The sequence below is a fragment of the Erpetoichthys calabaricus genome, chromosome 4 (assembly GCF_900747795.2).
Source record: "Erpetoichthys calabaricus chromosome 4, fErpCal1.3, whole genome shotgun sequence".
Classification (NCBI taxonomy): Eukaryota; Metazoa; Chordata; class Cladistia; order Polypteriformes; family Polypteridae; genus Erpetoichthys; species Erpetoichthys calabaricus.
Genome location: NC_041397.2, coordinates 261,076,440 through 261,094,727, shown reverse-complemented (window position 1 = coordinate 261,094,727; position 18,288 = coordinate 261,076,440). Strand labels below are relative to the sequence as shown.

Here is an 18,288-nt window from a genome sequence, read left to right as displayed (position 1 = left end):
AATAGGCACTCAGCAAGCTACAATGCATGGTGTATTCTGACACACTTTTCTTATGTCAATCATTAAGTTTTTTAGCCCATTGTACTACAGTAGCTCTTCTGTGGCTTCGCTCCAGATGGGTTAGCCTTCGCTCCCCATTTGTATCTATGAACCTTGGGCACCCATGACTCAGTCATCAGTTCACTGATTGTCCTTCCTTGGACCACTTTTGGCAAGTACAAACCACAGCACGCTGGAAACACCCCACAAGACCTGTCATTTTGGAGATGCTGTGACCCAGTCAACTAGAAATCATAATTGGGCCCTTGCCAATGTTGCTCAAATCCTTATGCTTGCCCATTTTCCCTGCTTCCGACACATCATCTTCAAGAATTAATTGTTCACTTGCTGTCTAATATAGCCCACCCCCTGACCAGTGCCAGTGTAACCAGACATTATTCATTTCACCTGTCAGTGATTTTAATTTTGTGGCTGATCATTATATTGTCCCACTTTTATTTAATTTTAATCTTGTATCCATAAGTCCCCTTCAGGGGCTCTTAAGCCTTTCTGGTAATACAGGGCTGGAATATGCCTCGATTGGAAGGCTGATCCATTGCAGGGCATACTTATGCACACAGTTTATTGATGCTTGCTGACCCAGCTATGAAAGTTTCAAATGAAATGTGTAAGTCTCCTAATCAATAACAAGACCTAAATCCAGATTCTGGGAAATGATGATAACTCCTGTAGAACATGCATGGTTGAGGTAATTTATGAAGAAAAATCCTAATCATTATCCCAGGATACTATATTTGGCTTTTTTCCAATTCAAGACTTAAAATTAATCCTCAATCAAACCACTCTCTTGACCAGACTTGTAAAATTACTGGATCACAAATTCTGAACAGCAGCCTTGCCTAAAATATGCTAACCTGAAGGCATGTAAACCCATCATGAGAGAATCATGCTATGGGTTACAAGAGTAAGACTAGGGTAAACTTGAGAGTATTCAGGAATATGCCAAATTTACAGTAAAGTAAGTCAGTTTGTTTGAAAAGGTAGCAATTTCAGAAACGTACTATGTGTTTGAGCCAAAGAGTAGATTGTTGATATGCCAGATCAGTGTGCAACCAAGTTAACAAAAATCCTGAATGGCTATTATATAGTAAGACAAAGGGCTCATATTTAAAACAGATTGAAAAAATCACACTACATGGTTTCTGACCTTTTAAAAACTACCAAAATCTTTTCAGGTGTCTCATAACCTGGTCCCGAGAGGTTAACTGGTCAGACTTCTGAACAAATACCGTTAAATTCCTGGGATCAATAAACCAATAATGTTGCAGTTTTTATGTGTGAAATAAGATAGTATTACTCTTTACTGAATTTATTTTATTTACCCTTTGCCTTTTATATTAAGCACTAAACCAACTTGATTCTTTAATTCAATATACAAAATCTTGACTAAACATGAGAGTGCAAGGTTAGATTTTCTTACTTTTGGAGTGCCCCCATATGTACTGCTTTTTCACATAATCTCCAAAATTGCAAACTTGTAAAAGCGTTTGTTTCTGCATTTATTTAAGGCAACCGTCCATGTCCTGAAGAAAGTATTAAAGTACAGCAAACACGATGTTGCAGTATTCAGTACATCACCATCAGTTACAAACTGCTTACCATCCAAGTGCTTTTTCAATGAACATAAGAAATTAAAGTCACTTTGCACAAGGTCCTGTGAGGTGGATGGTCTGACAGTTCCCATATAAACCAACATCACAGCTTGCACATAGGATTTTTCTAGTGGTGTTTTCTTGACATGACTCATAGACTATAAATGTCTATCAGTTTGCAGTGAATTTTAGGTAAGATTGTGCCAGTAGCATTTAGAAATCTGACTACACTGTTTACTTCTGTGCTTAACCATGTTTTGACATAGCCTGCTATCTTCAAAGGCTGTACCCAGCAGTCATACCCTCTGTACTTGGCTGAAACATACCCACACATAATGTAATAACAGTTGTGCCTGTTCAGGCAAGTCACCTTACATTCTTGAAATGACCTTGTATATATAAAAACATATTTTAAATAGTACAGTCATCAGATTGATGTGTGAGAAGAGCAAAAAATGCATATGTATTTGCAAAACCATAGTGCTTCAAGGCTATGATGATAAACACCTACTGGAAAAAATTGAACATAGCATTTTAGTCACTCTGTTGTGTTATGCTTAAATGGCTAGTTTGTTTTGGCTATAATGCTTCGTACTGTGGCATTAGTGCATAAAGTACAAGCTGCAAGGTACACAGCAGATGCTGGGTAGATTAAATCATTTGCATTTAAAGAAACCTGTTGAATTTCAATTAGAATTCTTTTTCTACACCTCAGTTTTACGCTAGTGGATGAATTATGATTATAATCATAATTTACATTATTCAGTTAAACATGTATGAATGAGATAAAGTGATGACAAAGTCATCCTGTCCCTTTATATTCTCCTCACATGTTCTCGTCCAGTGGCCCAGCCCTAGAGATTTAGCTACTGAACTAAGGGAAATTGGAAATTGTATGCAGCCACTTACAGTGCAGACTGCACAGATCAAGTGAATTTTGTTTTATCTCAGTTAAAGCTGTCAATAACTGATTTATGATTGCATTAGCGTAGGTCCATCTCCGCATTCATGTACATCAGGAAACAAATAGGCACAAGCTAGCCTCACTCTGGAGGGGAAAAAAAAGGGTCGCTGTGTTTTTTCTTTTGTTTTATTTTTATTTGTGGAATTAGCTTTCACCTTTTTGATTGATAATTGTCAGAAACAGCTTTCTTTCTTTCTGTTTGACCTTTTTTCCCCCTCTCTTTCAAGATCACAAATGCAACTCCTAAGGGACTGCTCGTCAGAAAAACAGCAGGGAGCTGAATTTTTAACATTGATTCATGAAATTCTTTAATCAGTAACTTCTGGAGCTAGCCTCTGAAGAAATAAACGATTCATCTTCTAGCAAGCCTGACTTGTGACCTGAGAATATTTTTGGCCTAATCTCCCATACCCTTATTAATCTTGCTGGCCTCTTTGAGTGTTGTTAAATTCTACTGCTAGGAATGATTTCTTGGAAGTTTCTAGTGCTCAGATGTGTAAGGTTTAATGGTTTTGATATATCCATTTATTGTTTTGCCCTTTACCTGTCTTGGGTTAAGAGTGTCAATATTCTGTTTTAATTTTTAACTACAGATTTTATACATATGTCTTCTATATTATTGTTTGTACAGTAATTATTCCCAGGTAGCACAGTTATGTAGTAGTTAATTCTGCAGCCTAGTAATTCTGTGAGACTACATTTCAATCCCAGCATGGCCATTGTATCAGTGCAGTCTGAATGTTCTCCCCATTTATATAAGGCTTTTTTTTCCCCCAGGTTTTTACTTGTATATCTTAAAAGACTTTTGTATTAGGTATTGGCAGTTTTTAATTAGTCAGTATAAATTAAGTGGGAGTGTGTGTGTGTATGCATGTGTGCACCTGGTAATTGCCTTGCACCTAATTCTCCCGTAATAGACTTCAGACCTCAGAACCCTAAACTGGAACAAGTAGGTATGAATATGGATGGATGTAAAACCATTCCTGATTTTATCAAGTAGTAGGTGCTGTTTCTCCCACTTAGGTTTGAGTTCCAAGTGTCCTGCACCTTTTGTGTTTCACCCATTGTTTTGCTGGTGTTTCCACTATGCAGCAGTCTGAAAGTAATGGAAAATCAATTGGATACAGTAAAAACTACCCCAATGTGAACGTGTATGGTTGGTCTTTTATATTCTTCTGTGATTTGACTGAATAACTTCCCTTATAAATTTAGCCACATGCTTAGAATTCAATGCTTCTGGTCTAGGCTCTGTCTCTCCAGGAATGTGTTAAACCCTGGACATTTGTTTGGTTGAACGTGGAAAAATGCATGAATAGGCTTTATAATATGGGCAGCATTCAGGTAAAATATTGAGTAGAATTACTTGTGAACTTAAAATGGAAACTTGCCTATAAACAAGTTTAACTCGCAGTCTGCCATAAAGTAGGAATATTCTATTTTACTAGGATGACAGGAAAGTCATTGTATATGTTATACAGTATTTATTTCTATGTTCAAGTGTAATATAAAGTTCACAGCTTTGCTGATGGAAATGGCATGAAGCCCATGTTTACAGCAAGAAACATCTTTTATCATTTCAAATATATTATGTGTTGTACTGCACACAATGAAAAAATTCAAAAGTAAGCATCTTGTAGTATTTCCCTAAAGCACTGGTCCTCAACTTTTTTAAGTGTGACCCCATTAATTAATTACATAAAAAATTGTAATACAAGCTCCCAATAGGAATTTGTTAGGGTCTGATGGGGCATATGAATCTTATGAATATTCACAATGGCATGCCCAGCCTTCATGTGGATATAAGTTCTTCAACATTAAACTATAAAATGATAATGAAAAGAGCAAACCTGATAGCAAACATGTATCCTGAAATTCTTTTTCTGCACAATGTAAGCAATGTAACATGAAAAGAATACAAAGAAAGTGCAGGAGTACATTATTGCAATAAAATCTATCAACATGAATTGTGTAAAATAACTACCACCAACAGAGTATCCTCTTTAATAAAACCCCTGTGTGCGTCCAGTGTCCGTGTGTGTGTGTCTTCTGGTGAAGTGCGCATGCGCGGGGCACGGTGCGATGCTTCAAAGGCCGCCTGATGCGTCACACAAGACAGAGAGGGCGGGACCTATAAAATATCGCGTAGCAGATCCAATCGGATTTCAGTAAATGAGGTAAGACCTAAAACATAAAACACGAAAAATCCAGTCGGGTACTGAGACACGGAGACCAGCTTCCCCATAGTTGTGCAAGTGTTCACTCTGAGGATGTCAGATTTGCGATTAAGAAGCTTGGCCCGGTAACGTGTCAGTCGTTGAAGGGGTTTTCCTAAATATACAAATTTTCATGATATTACAATACGATGACTTTTAAAAGCAGATTTATTTTCGCGCACATTACATCAGTTGCTGGGGAGAATCTGCTGATTGCCTACTGTTGTGACAGAAAATTAAATGCATATTACAGACAGCAAAGCCAGTATTACTGTCAGAGAAAATTACAGGCATTTTACGGGAAAAATTTAATGAGGTAAAAGGACCCTTGCCATTTAATATAGACTGTTACTACTAATGTTTATGGACTACTGTTCTAGTGCCCATTATTGTAACGGGCTTAATGTCTAGTATATAATAAAATGCTTGAGAAGAGAAGTTCACAGAGTTCTAAGTACCTAACTAAGTGTTGAAAAATGAGTAAATATACTGGCATGAAACAGAGGGAAATACCTGAAGTTAAGCCACCTTGTACAGTGTCTGAAATACAGCCTCCTGATGGGAAGTATGAACAAGGCTCATGTCTCTTAGTAGCTTCAGATAAGGCTAGAGTTGATCTTCTCAGGACATTTTATCATTCATTTTATTGTTAATTTTGATAATTATTTTAATGTTTTTCTATTTTAAAATAACTAAACATCTAAAATATATGTGTTATTGATCCTATGTCTCATTCACACTCACAAAGACTCACAACAGTTACCACCAAGTGCATTCAGCAACCATCACTAGCCCCAGGTCATTTGGCAACCCCAACTTTGAAAATTTCTGTCCTTTAGTCCTGATAAGACCTTTAATATTGTTTTTTTTTTTCTTTTTCTTTTAAATACAGGATGATAATTGGGGTGAGACAACCACAGCAGTTACTGGGACTTCAGAACACAGTATCTCCCAGGAGGACATTGTGCGAATTACCAAGGATATGGAAGATAGCGTGGGTTTGGACTGCAAGAGATACTTGGGCCTGACTGTGGCAGCTGTACTTGGACTTTTGGTGTTTCTCACACCCATTGCCTTTTTAATTCTTCCTCAAGTCTTGTGGAGAGAAAAGCTAGACCCCTGTGGTACAGCCTGCGAAGGCCTTTTCATCTCTGTAGCCTTCAAGCTGCTTATCTTGCTGCTGGGAACATGGGCCCTTTTTTTCCGTTCACCACGTGCCAGCATGCCCCGGCTATTTGTCTTGCGTGCCCTGCTCATGGTGCTTGTTCTTCTTTTTGTCATCTCTTACTGGCTTTTCTACGGTGTGCGCATTTTGGATTCACAGGATAGTAACTACCAAGGTATTGTGCAGTATGCCGTCTCCCTGGTAGATGCTTTGTTGTTCATCCACTACCTGGCCATTGTACTTCTGGAACTGCGGCAACTGCAGCCTACATTCTCCCTTAAAGCTGTCCGTTCCACAGATGGTGAGGCATTCTTCTACAATCTCGGCCACCTCAGGTAAGAGAATCATTCTGTCATTCATTTAGTATATATTATTTTACATTTCATCTTGTAAAAATAATAAAAAAAAAAAAAACATATTGTTTTTCTTAGCACACAAGTTTGCATTAAAGATATACATCTTGTCTCTGTGTTTTTATCTAATTAGAATGCAGTAATGTTTCATTTTAGGTGGCATACTGGATCAGTATTTATCACTACCACCATACAGACCAACCATCTTGGGTTCAGATTCTCCACGTGATCATCATCCATGTGGAATTTGTACATTCTTTCCATAAAAGAGTGGCTTTTCCTCTGTGTACTCTCCTCTCTGATCTCCAAAGGCACTTGTTAGGTTTCTAACTTGCCAGTTCCACCGCCTCCAGAACACAGTGTCAGTGGCAAGATTTGAACTCACAACCTCAGGGTTTGAAGTCCAAAGCCTTAACCACTGCGCTACACTGTCTGCCTTAGTCAGACTGAACCTGTTTATATAGTTTGGAGTGTTTCTGGTTAGTTTCATGAAGGTTCCTATATGGACTTAAGATTCATTAGCAAATGTTAGCCAGTGAAATGTTTGGCTTTTCATACAAGAGAATAAAATGTGATGCAAATTAATGTTACTGTTGTAACTCGTTACATTGCATAATGTGTAACACTCTAACACATTTACTCTGGCCCATGTTTTACTTTCTTTTATGCATGAAGGAGTCACTACAATACTTTGTTATACTTTACAATACTTTGAGTGCGATCACAGTAAATTATTGTTGTGGCCTCTAATGTTACCTCCAAAGTCATCCTGTAAGCATCATTTACAAACCAAGTCTGTAGCTTTTTTGAGGTGTTTATATACCTCTTATAAATGAGAGAAAACAGCTTGGGTCAGTTGCTATGTGCTGTGACCTGGGGATGATCATGTACTGATCTGGTCTTGGTACATATTTATGGTAACACAAGTAACTTTTCGGTTTAGTGCTGTTGCAGTGTGCCCCAGAGCTGTTTAATCCACTGCAGCAGTCCAAGACTGAGGCAAAGTGCAGGTGTGCTTCTTGGAGTTGGTTTAACTTAGACCTCCTCATGGGCAGGTTTAACGGACTTTTACAAACATGAAAATGAAGTTATGGAAATTTTTTTTTTTTATTTGGACAGGAGTAGGGCTGCAGCAACTAGTCATAATCGATTGTTAAAAATGTTGACAACAAATCACTTTTATTGATTAGTTGATTATATCATTAGGCTGAATACATTGTGCTACACAATTGCTTCACTACCTCATGCTGTTGTGAATGCATTTGAAAAATGGCAGATGGTAAGCAAGTGACAGAAAAAGATGGTGTAACCTAATACTTCCAGAGTTATGAATGAGTTTACTCATATTTTTGTTTTGAAGTGAGGAATAATTAGAGTAGTAGTTCAGCCCTTAACATTGCAAATAAAACACATATGCCATAGAATTTCAACATGGGCAACTAAAAAATATGTGTCATTAGCCACTTGCTAGGAAATGTTCAGATTTTTACTTTCCATATTTGGGGGGTGTTTTTTTATTTTTTTGATGCGGTAAATTATGGTACTGCATTACACACTAGCACCATACAGATAGAACAAAGCAGCAAGTACAGTGGTGAATTCCACAGCACATCAACCTACACTGAAAGGCGTATCACTCATTCTGAGTCAAAAGATAGGAGCAGGTTGGAAAAGTGAACATTCCTGATTTGTTGGCTATCAGACTTCAAGTGGCTTTTACAATACAATATACAATATGGAAGAATAACAACAACATTTATTTATATAGCACATTTTCATACAAGCCGTATAGCTCAAAGTTCTTTACAAGATGTCAAAGAGAAAGTTACAAGAAAAGAAAAACAAATAAGACAATGATATTATAGTAGAAATGTAACAATCGCCTTACAAGGGATGCGATCACTACACTTCACCACCCAAGATAGAAGTGGATGATGTTCATAAGATATATCAGCATTGAAAATTTTCTGTCCTCGTCCCCTTTTCCCCTCCTCTCTGTGCCAGCCAATACTTGAAAGAAACCCAAATGATAATTAAACTGATTAAAAATGCAAGTGTATTGCAATCCAGAATACAGTGTTTATACATGTACATGAAAAGTGATCGGGTGATTGTTTTGAGATCCCTTTTTCCCTGGACGCCCTCCCCAACCTCCCTACACACAGTGGCTAAGCGTTTAATCCCCAGTACGATACACACACAAAAAGAAAAGGAAATCAAAAAGAGAACAATTAAACATAGTCCTTGTGAAATGACGATGAATCCTGTCTTACAGTTCTAATTGTATGATGTGGGGGAAAAAATGGGCAGCAAGCAGATAGGGCAGCTTTCTCGTTTACCAGAAGAATTTAAAAGCGAGTCCAACTCGCCAATGGGAGCACCCGGAGAACCACTGGGCCAAATAACGAAACCCTTGGCACTTCTCAGGGATTTGCCACATTGTTTCTTATCGTTTGGGTGGCCACCCTCAAATAGCAGACGTTCCTGGGTGAAGTTCAATCTCACTGTCTTCTTAGGCTTAGATAGCTGAGCTCTTTGCCTTCTGTTTCTCTTTTTTTTCCCTCTTGGTCAGCTGTTCCTCTTTAAAAAAAAAAAAAAGTTTTCCGCTGAAATGTCCCATTTCCTTCTTCAGTCATCGTAGAAACATGACGCCTGCCCTAGGCAGCTGGAATTCTTACTGGGTGGGGTCCTCCCAGACTCCCAGACAGTCCTCAACTATAATGCCTGAAGGATATTCCTTTATCATCATCCAGTTTTTGTAATATAGTGACAGCAGTCAAGAAAGCAAACCCGATTTTAGTGCTATGTAGGCTTGATACAAAAAAGCAAAACAAATGAATCTAAACAATCTTAAATATCAAGTAGAAGAGTAACGTCCTAATATACTCATATACTGTATATGATTTCGGTAATAAGTTCAGATGGCTGGGAGGACAGAAAAAACAACCAAAAAATAAAAAGACCACACAGCCCTCACTGGGCATTCTACCTAACGTAACTGTTCTTATTTCTTTCTCCTTTGTTTTCAGGCTTCATGAGATAGGATTTGATGGTTTGGTTTCGAAGACTGCTGCAGCACATGCCTTCATTCCATCATCACAGGTGGATGCACAGTGCCTTGATCAAGTGATGGTGGCACAGATAGCCACCACAAAAGAAAGACGGCAGAGAAAAGTAGAGATTAGTAAAGATGGCAGATTCCTGAAAAATATAAGTCTATACCCATATAGTCTAATAGGAATACAACTAAAATGTAGCTACGAAAAAAACAAATTAAAAATGGGTTTTTAGCACTTTTTTAAAATATTCCACTTTACTAGCATTTTTGGCAAAATGTGCCAAAGAATCTGCAGTGGTAAAAGGTTTCCAAACACAAAAAATATAGAGAACTTTCAATTAAAATAAACTCCACATATTACATAGCAAAGGAAAAACTGAGTTTCACACATATGAAACTACTTGTTTTGCTGTAAAAGAAAAATAGTCTGGACATTTCCCTAATTTATGATATGATATTTGTTATGCTGAAGTAATTTCAAATATTGCTGTGGACGTACAAAAAAAAAAAACACTAATAAAGTCATGATGGTGCAGCAGACTCTTCTGTGGTAGAATATTGTGGTGGTCAGATATTTACGTGATGCTTTGCCAGTAAACTCTCTTTCACAGAAAAGAAAAAAAAATTACATGTTTCATTTTGAAGTATTGGTTTGATGCGATTCTGAATACATAAGCCACATTGCAAGTTTAGTTAATTTAATTTATTGAAAATATTTGTGTTTTTAGAGAAATTTTGTGTGTTTGTTCATTGTACAACCAGAGCCAGAAGTTCTATTAAGTGTTTTGTTTATTACTCTTTATTTTCAGTTTATTCTTGCAATATATAAATGTGTTATAAAAACTATATTTTGTTTAATGTTTTTGAAAAATACTTTTCTGTAAATTTTATACAAATCTTTTTTTGGTGAAAAGTTCAATTTCATGCACTTTATGCATTTAATTTTATATGAAAATAAAAAATCTTCATTTTCTCTTTTATAATCCAACTAATTTATTAATCTTGTGATTGTTTTGACCATTATCAAAATAATAGTTAGTTGCAGCCCTAGAATGAAGTACAGTGTGATACTACAATACTGTGCAAAAGTTTTAGGCAGGTGTGAAAAAATACTGAAAACAAAGAATGCTTTCAGAAATATAAATGATTGTTTATTTTTATCAATTTACAAAATACAAAGTGAGTGAACAAAAGAAAAATCTAAATCAAATCAATATTTGGTGTTACTACCTTTTGCCTTCAAACCAGCATTAATTCTTATAGGTACACTTGCACAAAGTCAGGGATTTTTGTAGGATTATAATCAGGTGTATGATCAACCAGTTATACCAAACAGGTGCTAATGATCATCAATGTCACACGTAGGTTGAAACACAGTCATTAACTGAAACAGAAACCGCTGTGTAGGAGGCTTAAAACTAGGTGAGGAACAGCCAAACTCTGCTACCAAGGTGAGGTTGTGGAAGACAGTTTCATGTCATGGCAAGATTGAGCACAGCAACAAAACACAAGGTAGTTATACTGCATCAGCAAGGTCTCTCCCAGACAAAGATTTCAAAGCAGACTGGGGTTTCAAGATGTGCTGTTCAAGCTCTTTTGAAGAAGCACAAAGAAACGGGCAACGTTGAGGATCGTAGACGCAGTGGTTGGCCAAGGAAACTTATTGCAGCAGATGAAAGACACATCAAGCTTATTACCCTTCGAAATCGGAAGCTGTCCAGCAGTGCCATCAGCTCAGAACTGGCAGAAACCAGTGGGACCCAGGTACACTCATCTACTGTCCGGAGAAGTCTGGCCAGAAGTGGTCTTCATGGTAGAGTTGCAGCCAAAAAGCCATACCTCCGACGTGGAAACAAGGTCAAGCGACTCAAGTCTGCATGAAAACATAGGAACTGGGGTGCAGAAAAATGTCAACAGGTGCTCTGGACTGATGAGTCAAAATTTGAAATATTTGGCTGTAGCAGAAGGCAGTTTGTTCGTCGAAGGGCTGGAGAGTGGTACAATAATGAGTGTCTGCAGGCAACAGTGAAGCATGGTGGAGGTTCCTTGAACGTTTGGGGCTGCATTTCTGCAAATGGAGTTGGAGATTTGGTCAGGATTAATGGTGTTCTCAATGTTGAGAAATACATTCAAATACTTATCCATCATGCAATAGGGAGGCGTATGATTAGCTCCAAATTTATTCTGCAGCAGGACAACGACCCCAAACATACAGCCAAAGTCATTAAGATCTATCTTCAGCGTAAAGAAGAACAAGAAGTCCTGGAAATGATGGTATGGCCCCCACCGCGCCCTGATCTCAACATCATCGAGTGTGTCTGGGATTACATGAAGAGACAGAAGGATGTGAGGAAGCCTACATCCACAGAAGATCTGTGGTTAGTTCTCCAAGATGTTTGGAACAACCTACCAGCCGAGTTCCTTCAAAAACTGTGTGCAAGTGTACCTAGAAGAATTGATGCTGTTTTGAAGGCAAAGGGTGCTCATACCAAATATTGATTTGATTTAGATTTTTCTTTTGTTCATTCACTGCATTTTGTTGATTGATGAAAATAAATGATTAACACTTCCATTTTTGAAAGCATTCTTTGTTTACAGCATTTTTTCACACCTGCCTAAAACTTTTGCATAGTACTGTATATCAAATATTTTTACCTCGGTACCATAGAAAAGCACAAACAATGCATGAAAAGCTTTGCTTTGCATAATATACATGAAAGAGAAAAGTATGGATCAACATACATTTAACCATTACTCTTCAGCAGTGACTGAAGTGGAAATAAGTAATAATTACCAGTATTTCGTTTTTGTTAGCTTCTTGGTTCTCCTCTGGATGTATTGCAGATTTTACATGATTAATGACTTAATCGAGTGCTTGAACCCCACTTCAGGGTTTGGATCACCATGATATACAGTACATACATTAGATCAAACAGCTTGATGGTTGGGGTTTCCTTCAAGATCAGAGCAAGAGATGCCATTACGTCATGGCAAAAAAATGGAACAAATCCAGTGCACTGTACTAGTGCATAACTGCCCATTTCCAACGCTGACCTTCAGCAAAAAGACAGAGAGCCAGCATCCTTAATTAAGAAATGGCTTGGACGAATGTTTGGGCAGCATGCATTGAAAGGCGCTGGCAGCTTCTTCCATGTGTGTCGTGGAAATGTGCTGCATTTGCATGCTCTCAGACTATTCAGAGCTCAGAGTTGTGATTTTTCATCTTACCATTTCAGTGTGTTCATGTGGGTTTCTGGTTGAACAATCTGGGAAATGGCAAGGTCTCTGTTACTTGGTCTGCATAAGAAAAAAAACAATTAAGGATAAATGCCATTTTTGTGACATTTTGAATATGTATCACTTCACTCCCAAAACATTACGACCGAAAAATGGCATTATGGGCTGACCACGTTATACGTTTTATTATAAACAATTGGCTAAGGTGAAAGGTCAGTGTTTGCTCACAACTTGGACAATTCAGTACAGTGATCCCTCGCTATATCGTGCTTCGCCTTTCGCGGCTTCACTCTATCGCGGATTTTATATGTAAGCATATTTAAATATATATCGCAGATTTTTTGCTGGTTCGCGGATTTCTGAGGACAATGGGTCTTTTAATTTCTGGTACATGCTTCCTCAGTTGGTTTGCCCAGTTGATTTCATACAAGGGACGCTATTGGCAGATGGCTGAGAAGCTACCCAACTTACTTTTCTCCGTCTCTCTCTTGCGCTGACTTTCTCTGATCCTGACGTAGGGGGTGTGAGCAGGGGGGCTGTTCGCACACCTAGACGATACGGACGCTCGTCTAAAAATGCTGAAAGATTATCTTCACGTTGCTACCTTCTGTGTGCAGCTGCTTTGTGAAGCGACATGCTGCACGGTGCTTCGCATACTTAAAAGCTCAAAGGGCATGTATTGATTTTTGACTTTGTTTTTCTCTGTCTCTCTCTCCCTCCCTCTCCCTGCTCCTGACGGAGGGGGTGTGAGCTGCCGCCTTCAACAGCTTTGTACCGGCGGTGCTTCGCATACTTAAAAGCCAAACAGCCCTATTGATTTGTTTGCTTTCCTCTCTGTTTCCTTTGATGAGGAAGATATGTTTGCATTCTTTTAATTGTGAGACAGAACTGTCATCTCTGTCTTGTCATGGAGCACAGTTTAAACTTTTGAAAAAGAGACAAATGTTTGTTTGCAGTGTTTGAATAACGTTCCTGTCTCTCTACAACCTCCTGTATTTCTGCGCAAATCTGTGACCCAAGCATGACAATATAAAAATAACCATATAAACATATGGTTTCTACTTCGCGGATTTTCTTATTTCGCGGGTGGCTCTGGAACGCAAGCCCCGCGATGGAGGAGGGATTACTGTACCTTTGTTTTTTTTCCTGAGAAGTGCATTTGAGCCTCTGATTGGCTATTTTATATACTGCTGAAAGTTGAATTAATTTGGTTGTTAGGAAAAGCTGGGTGCTTAATGAATGATAGCTTCTTTTAACTGCATAACTGGAAAATGTGTTGCAATTGTATAACGTGTAGAGATCTCTGTATAGGGAATTCAGGACTTTTTCATACATTCTAAGTGAATAACCCTTGGAAAAAAAAAAAAAAATTAAGCACTGGCCTGTAGATAAGCCAAACAAAGTGGCTTATTAAGTGCCTTGAGCATGGGAAAGGCGCTATATAAATAAAATGTATTATTATTATTATTAAACACAATTTTTTGGGTCTATTTTGAATCTTAAAATTCTCGGATTATGTGTGAGCATTTTTGGTACTCTGCCATCATATCCTCAGGATAGCTCACAGGGTATATTGTTTCTACATTTACTTGAGCTTATTGCAGCTTCTAAAATTATAGTGGGCTGCTTTTTGCAAAGAAGTCAGTTACAATGATCTATTCCTTCTTTTAGTATACAAAATTTACTAATAAACCGAGCATTACCATATAAAAAGCTCAAGCAGATCACACAGTTTGCCAGTGCTCATTGTACTGGAACTGCTGGGTACGAGTTCTCAAGTGGCACAGCATCCTCATTAAGATTCAAGAGAAAAACTGAAGTAAAATTGTGTTTGTTGGGTTGATATGCAGCTCTAGATTGTTTCTTTTGAGTGGGCCTTACATTTGCTACTTACCTTCTTACTATCAGCATAAACTACACAAGCATTTACAGTAAGCCCATAGTAGGACCAGCTGGACATATTTATAACAAAATGATTTACATGCTTGTAATGTACATTGTAGTATTATTATGTTTCTTTGCTGACAGAGATGCATCAAGAGATTCTTACATGACCAGGAGGTAGGAGAACAAAAGTGATATGGCTGAGTGATTAGTTATTGATTATATTGTGACAACACTGACCCCAGCCGTCAATTCAGTGAGAGGAACAAAAAAAAAGTGTTCAGAGTTTTATCAAAAATTATGTAATTCTATCTGCAGCGCAAGATTTTCTGTAGTGAATTTAAACTTCTTGATTAAAAACCATTAAATGTTTGTATATTTCTTAAGACGTGTATTATTTTGAGTTTTCCTTAGAACAGAAAACATTGATTTCATGTCACAAATACAATTAATTGTTAGTGGTGTTGCTTTTTGTGTCTTAAAGTTTCCAAACATCAGTTTTACTGAAGCTTCTTTGAGCAAATTAAGAATACACTGCATTTAATGGTTTGAGTGTCTAGGCTACAACGTTTTTTAATTATGTACAACTGCCCCAAATTCTTTTTTAATAAATAATGAATAAAAACAAAAATGAGAAAATCTTGTACTATTCCACCATACATTTTCTATTGCACAATTAAATCAAATAGTCTATGAATGTATTGTTATTTTGATTTTTGTTTAGCATCCAGCGAGCAGCATTGGTCATTTTGGAGAATTACTACAAAGATTTCTCAGTGCACAACCCAGCATTGCTAACAGCTTCAAAATCTCGAGCGGCCAAGCACATGGCTGGTCTGAAAGTCTACAATGTGGATGGTAAGTCAACAAAATGTACTTTTTAATTCAGTTTACTTTAAATAAGCACCTTTTAAACAATAGCGGATTTACCCAGATGTTTTGTTTTATAAATCTATTTATGTACTTTATGTTTGACTGCTGTGTGAGTTTTACAGAGTTGGTTTAGTGCCCTAGACTAAATGAGGGAGGCAAAAACGGAAGGGGACAATTATTTAACAAATAACATCAGAGCCAAACACAAAGAAGTTTAAGCTTACTGTCAAGTGAACATGGTACAGTGGGATTCTTACATGCACATGCCCCACAGACTACTGACAGAACTTTAAAAAGAAGCAAAAGATAAACATAACACAAAAACATAACACAAAAACATAAGAAATACTCATTAGGTGCACTCATGCAGTACCCTATCATTTTATTTAAACAGATTTCAGAGAAAATCAAAAAAATATTTTTTTTTCAAGTTACAAGGGCTATCTATCATGAGAGTAGCAGAAGTTACTCAGAAGCATGAGTTCATTTTGGGCTAGTTACTATCCATTGCAGGACATTATCACCTTTGGCCCGAATTGTCAATTGGTTTGACAGCAATTTTTACAGTTAGAAGAGAAAAATGTAGAAAATGTTTATACACTACATAAGAAATTTGACAAATGAGAGGAAACCATTCAGTCCATCAAGCCCATTTTTTAGCTAATAGCTAAGCTGTCCCATACTATGAGTGAAAAAGCAAAGATCTTTTAATAATAAAAAAATGAAAGTGGGACTCAAGTATTATAAGGAATCGGTATTACCAATATGCCTATGCTTTGTGTGTTTTATGTAGCAATTTGGCTTAATATTGAAATTGACAGACATCTTTTTGTGCATCCGCTAATATAAATTCAAAAGTGAAGTTTGTCTCATTTTCAGATATACTCTGTACTAGTGTTTTTCAAGTTCAGTCCCTTGAAGATCTCTGTGGGGGCAAGTTTTTGGTTGACTGGGTTTCAAAGTCAGTTAGTCATTTTTGTTTAGTGTGCAGCTTTTTTCTCATTTCTCAAAAAAGACAGTAGTGTGAAGTTTACCTTTATGAGAATTTTTGAAATGTTTGTATTTTTGCCTCAAATGTGATTTTCCTATTCACCTCTTTTGGGTGAGTTTGCTCCCTTAATTGAATTACTGACTGACTGCTAACAGCAAACAAAGTAGACAACAGAACACATTAATCTGAATGCTGAAAACCTGCAGCCAGCATTCACATTAGTAAATAATGGTTTAAATAACCAGACAATCTAGGTAAAAAATTTAATGATCATGGTGGTGATGAAAATCTTAAAAGCCGTGATAAAATAACCCAGTTATCTTGATGTAATATTTGTGTTTGCTGCATCCCAATAAAAATTTAAAGCATGTCCTAATTAAGATAAGAGTCTAATTGAAAGCACAATTTGGACGAGATGAAAACCTGCAGCTAATACTTGCCCCACCCTAAAATTACTTGAGAGCCATTGCTCTGTGTAGTCTCACAGATTCAAACTTTGAAAAACAGAAATAAAGACATTTCATTTCTAACTTATGTGCAGTACATCATCATTGTTATTTATATGGTTTGCTGATAAAATGAAATATGTAGCCAACAGATGTGATTTATGTTTCATTATGTTTCTTTTATGATGCTGTTAGTGTTGTTTGATTAACGTTTGTCTGATTCAGATTATTATTTCTGCAAGTAAAGAAAGTATCTCACTTTGAAAAGCTCTAATTTATCATATACATACCACTAGTGAAAAAATAGATTTTACCCCTCTTCTCATTGTACTTTTCAACCCAGGCAACTCACTAAAAGAGTCAGTCGGTCAGTGCGTTGGCAGTCCATCACCAGGAGTACAGCAGGGCATGATCTATGTTGTCAGCTAAGAGATGGGAAAACTTAAAGGCAGCATTTGAGCAAATCTAAAGGTTCACTTTCTTTAAAGCAATACATCTGCTTTTGATGATTTTGCAAGGCATGTAGTTTCCTAAAATTTCTGTATTTGAAGTACACAAGGAAACAATACCTAAAAACAGTCAGTCATCCTAAAATGTTGAAGTTCACATGCCACATTATTTTTCAGATTTAAACAGTTGAGCAAGTTGTGTCAAGAAGATTCAGTCTAATAATTTATAACTCAATTCCATATTTGTCTTATACATAGGTTCGTAAACTATGGGTTGTGTGTTGTCTGGATTCATGATTCACAATAGTACATAATGGGAAAGAGCCTTGATTGGGTTGCAGAGTATCTTGCGATGCTTTGCAGCACGCAGTTTAAGCAAAAGCCCTTTCTTTACATTCTGTGTCAGGGATCTCCATGAGGAGGACCATGCCCCACCTTCTGCAGGATTACATTCAGCTGAGATTCTTCAAGGGAGTTAAGGAGTGACTGTCAGCCATGATTCTGGGTCTCAAAAGACAAAAAATATAAAATTGGGTAGCAAGAAAAAATAAAATTAAGAACCACTGGTCTAATGAATCATATTTAAAATATTGTATTTGGAAATTATATATAGTCCTTTGTCTTGTTGTGAGTTAGTAGCAGAATTTAATATACAAATTTTAATGTATTGTATGTGTTGAATGTTATATCAAACAATTCAGGGTTTCAAATAATTATGTTGAAAAATCAAATAAAAAAGCTATTTAAGACATTCTGAAAGAATACTAATAAAATTACATTTTTTAACACAAAATAACATGGAAAAAGTAAGAATAAGTTATGTATTAAACATTGGTTGGTCTGTTGTGTATCTTTTATTGAACTACTCTAACTGAAATTTTATCTAGATTTCTCAAGTTAGCATAAAATAAATTTAATGAATAGTTTTGTTTAAACAATAACACATAATTCTGACAATGTATTGTTCTTACATTTAGCTGAATATTACATAATTAGATTAGAT

At 36.8% G+C, this 18,288-nt stretch overlaps 1 protein-coding gene across 2 annotated transcripts in view; it reads left to right on the top strand.

Moving 5' to 3' along the window:
- Positions 1–18,288, top strand: part of vangl1 (VANGL planar cell polarity protein 1) — a 248,644-nt gene that overhangs the window by 170,024 nt on the left and 60,332 nt on the right. For both annotated transcript variants that reach the window (XM_028800716.2, XM_028800717.2), the window contains exons 4-5: positions 5,722–6,329; positions 15,251–15,384. In XM_028800716.2, the coding sequence (XP_028656549.1) occupies positions 5,722–6,329; positions 15,251–15,384 (742 nt within the window). The remainder of the gene's footprint in view (positions 1–5,721; positions 6,330–15,250; positions 15,385–18,288) is intronic.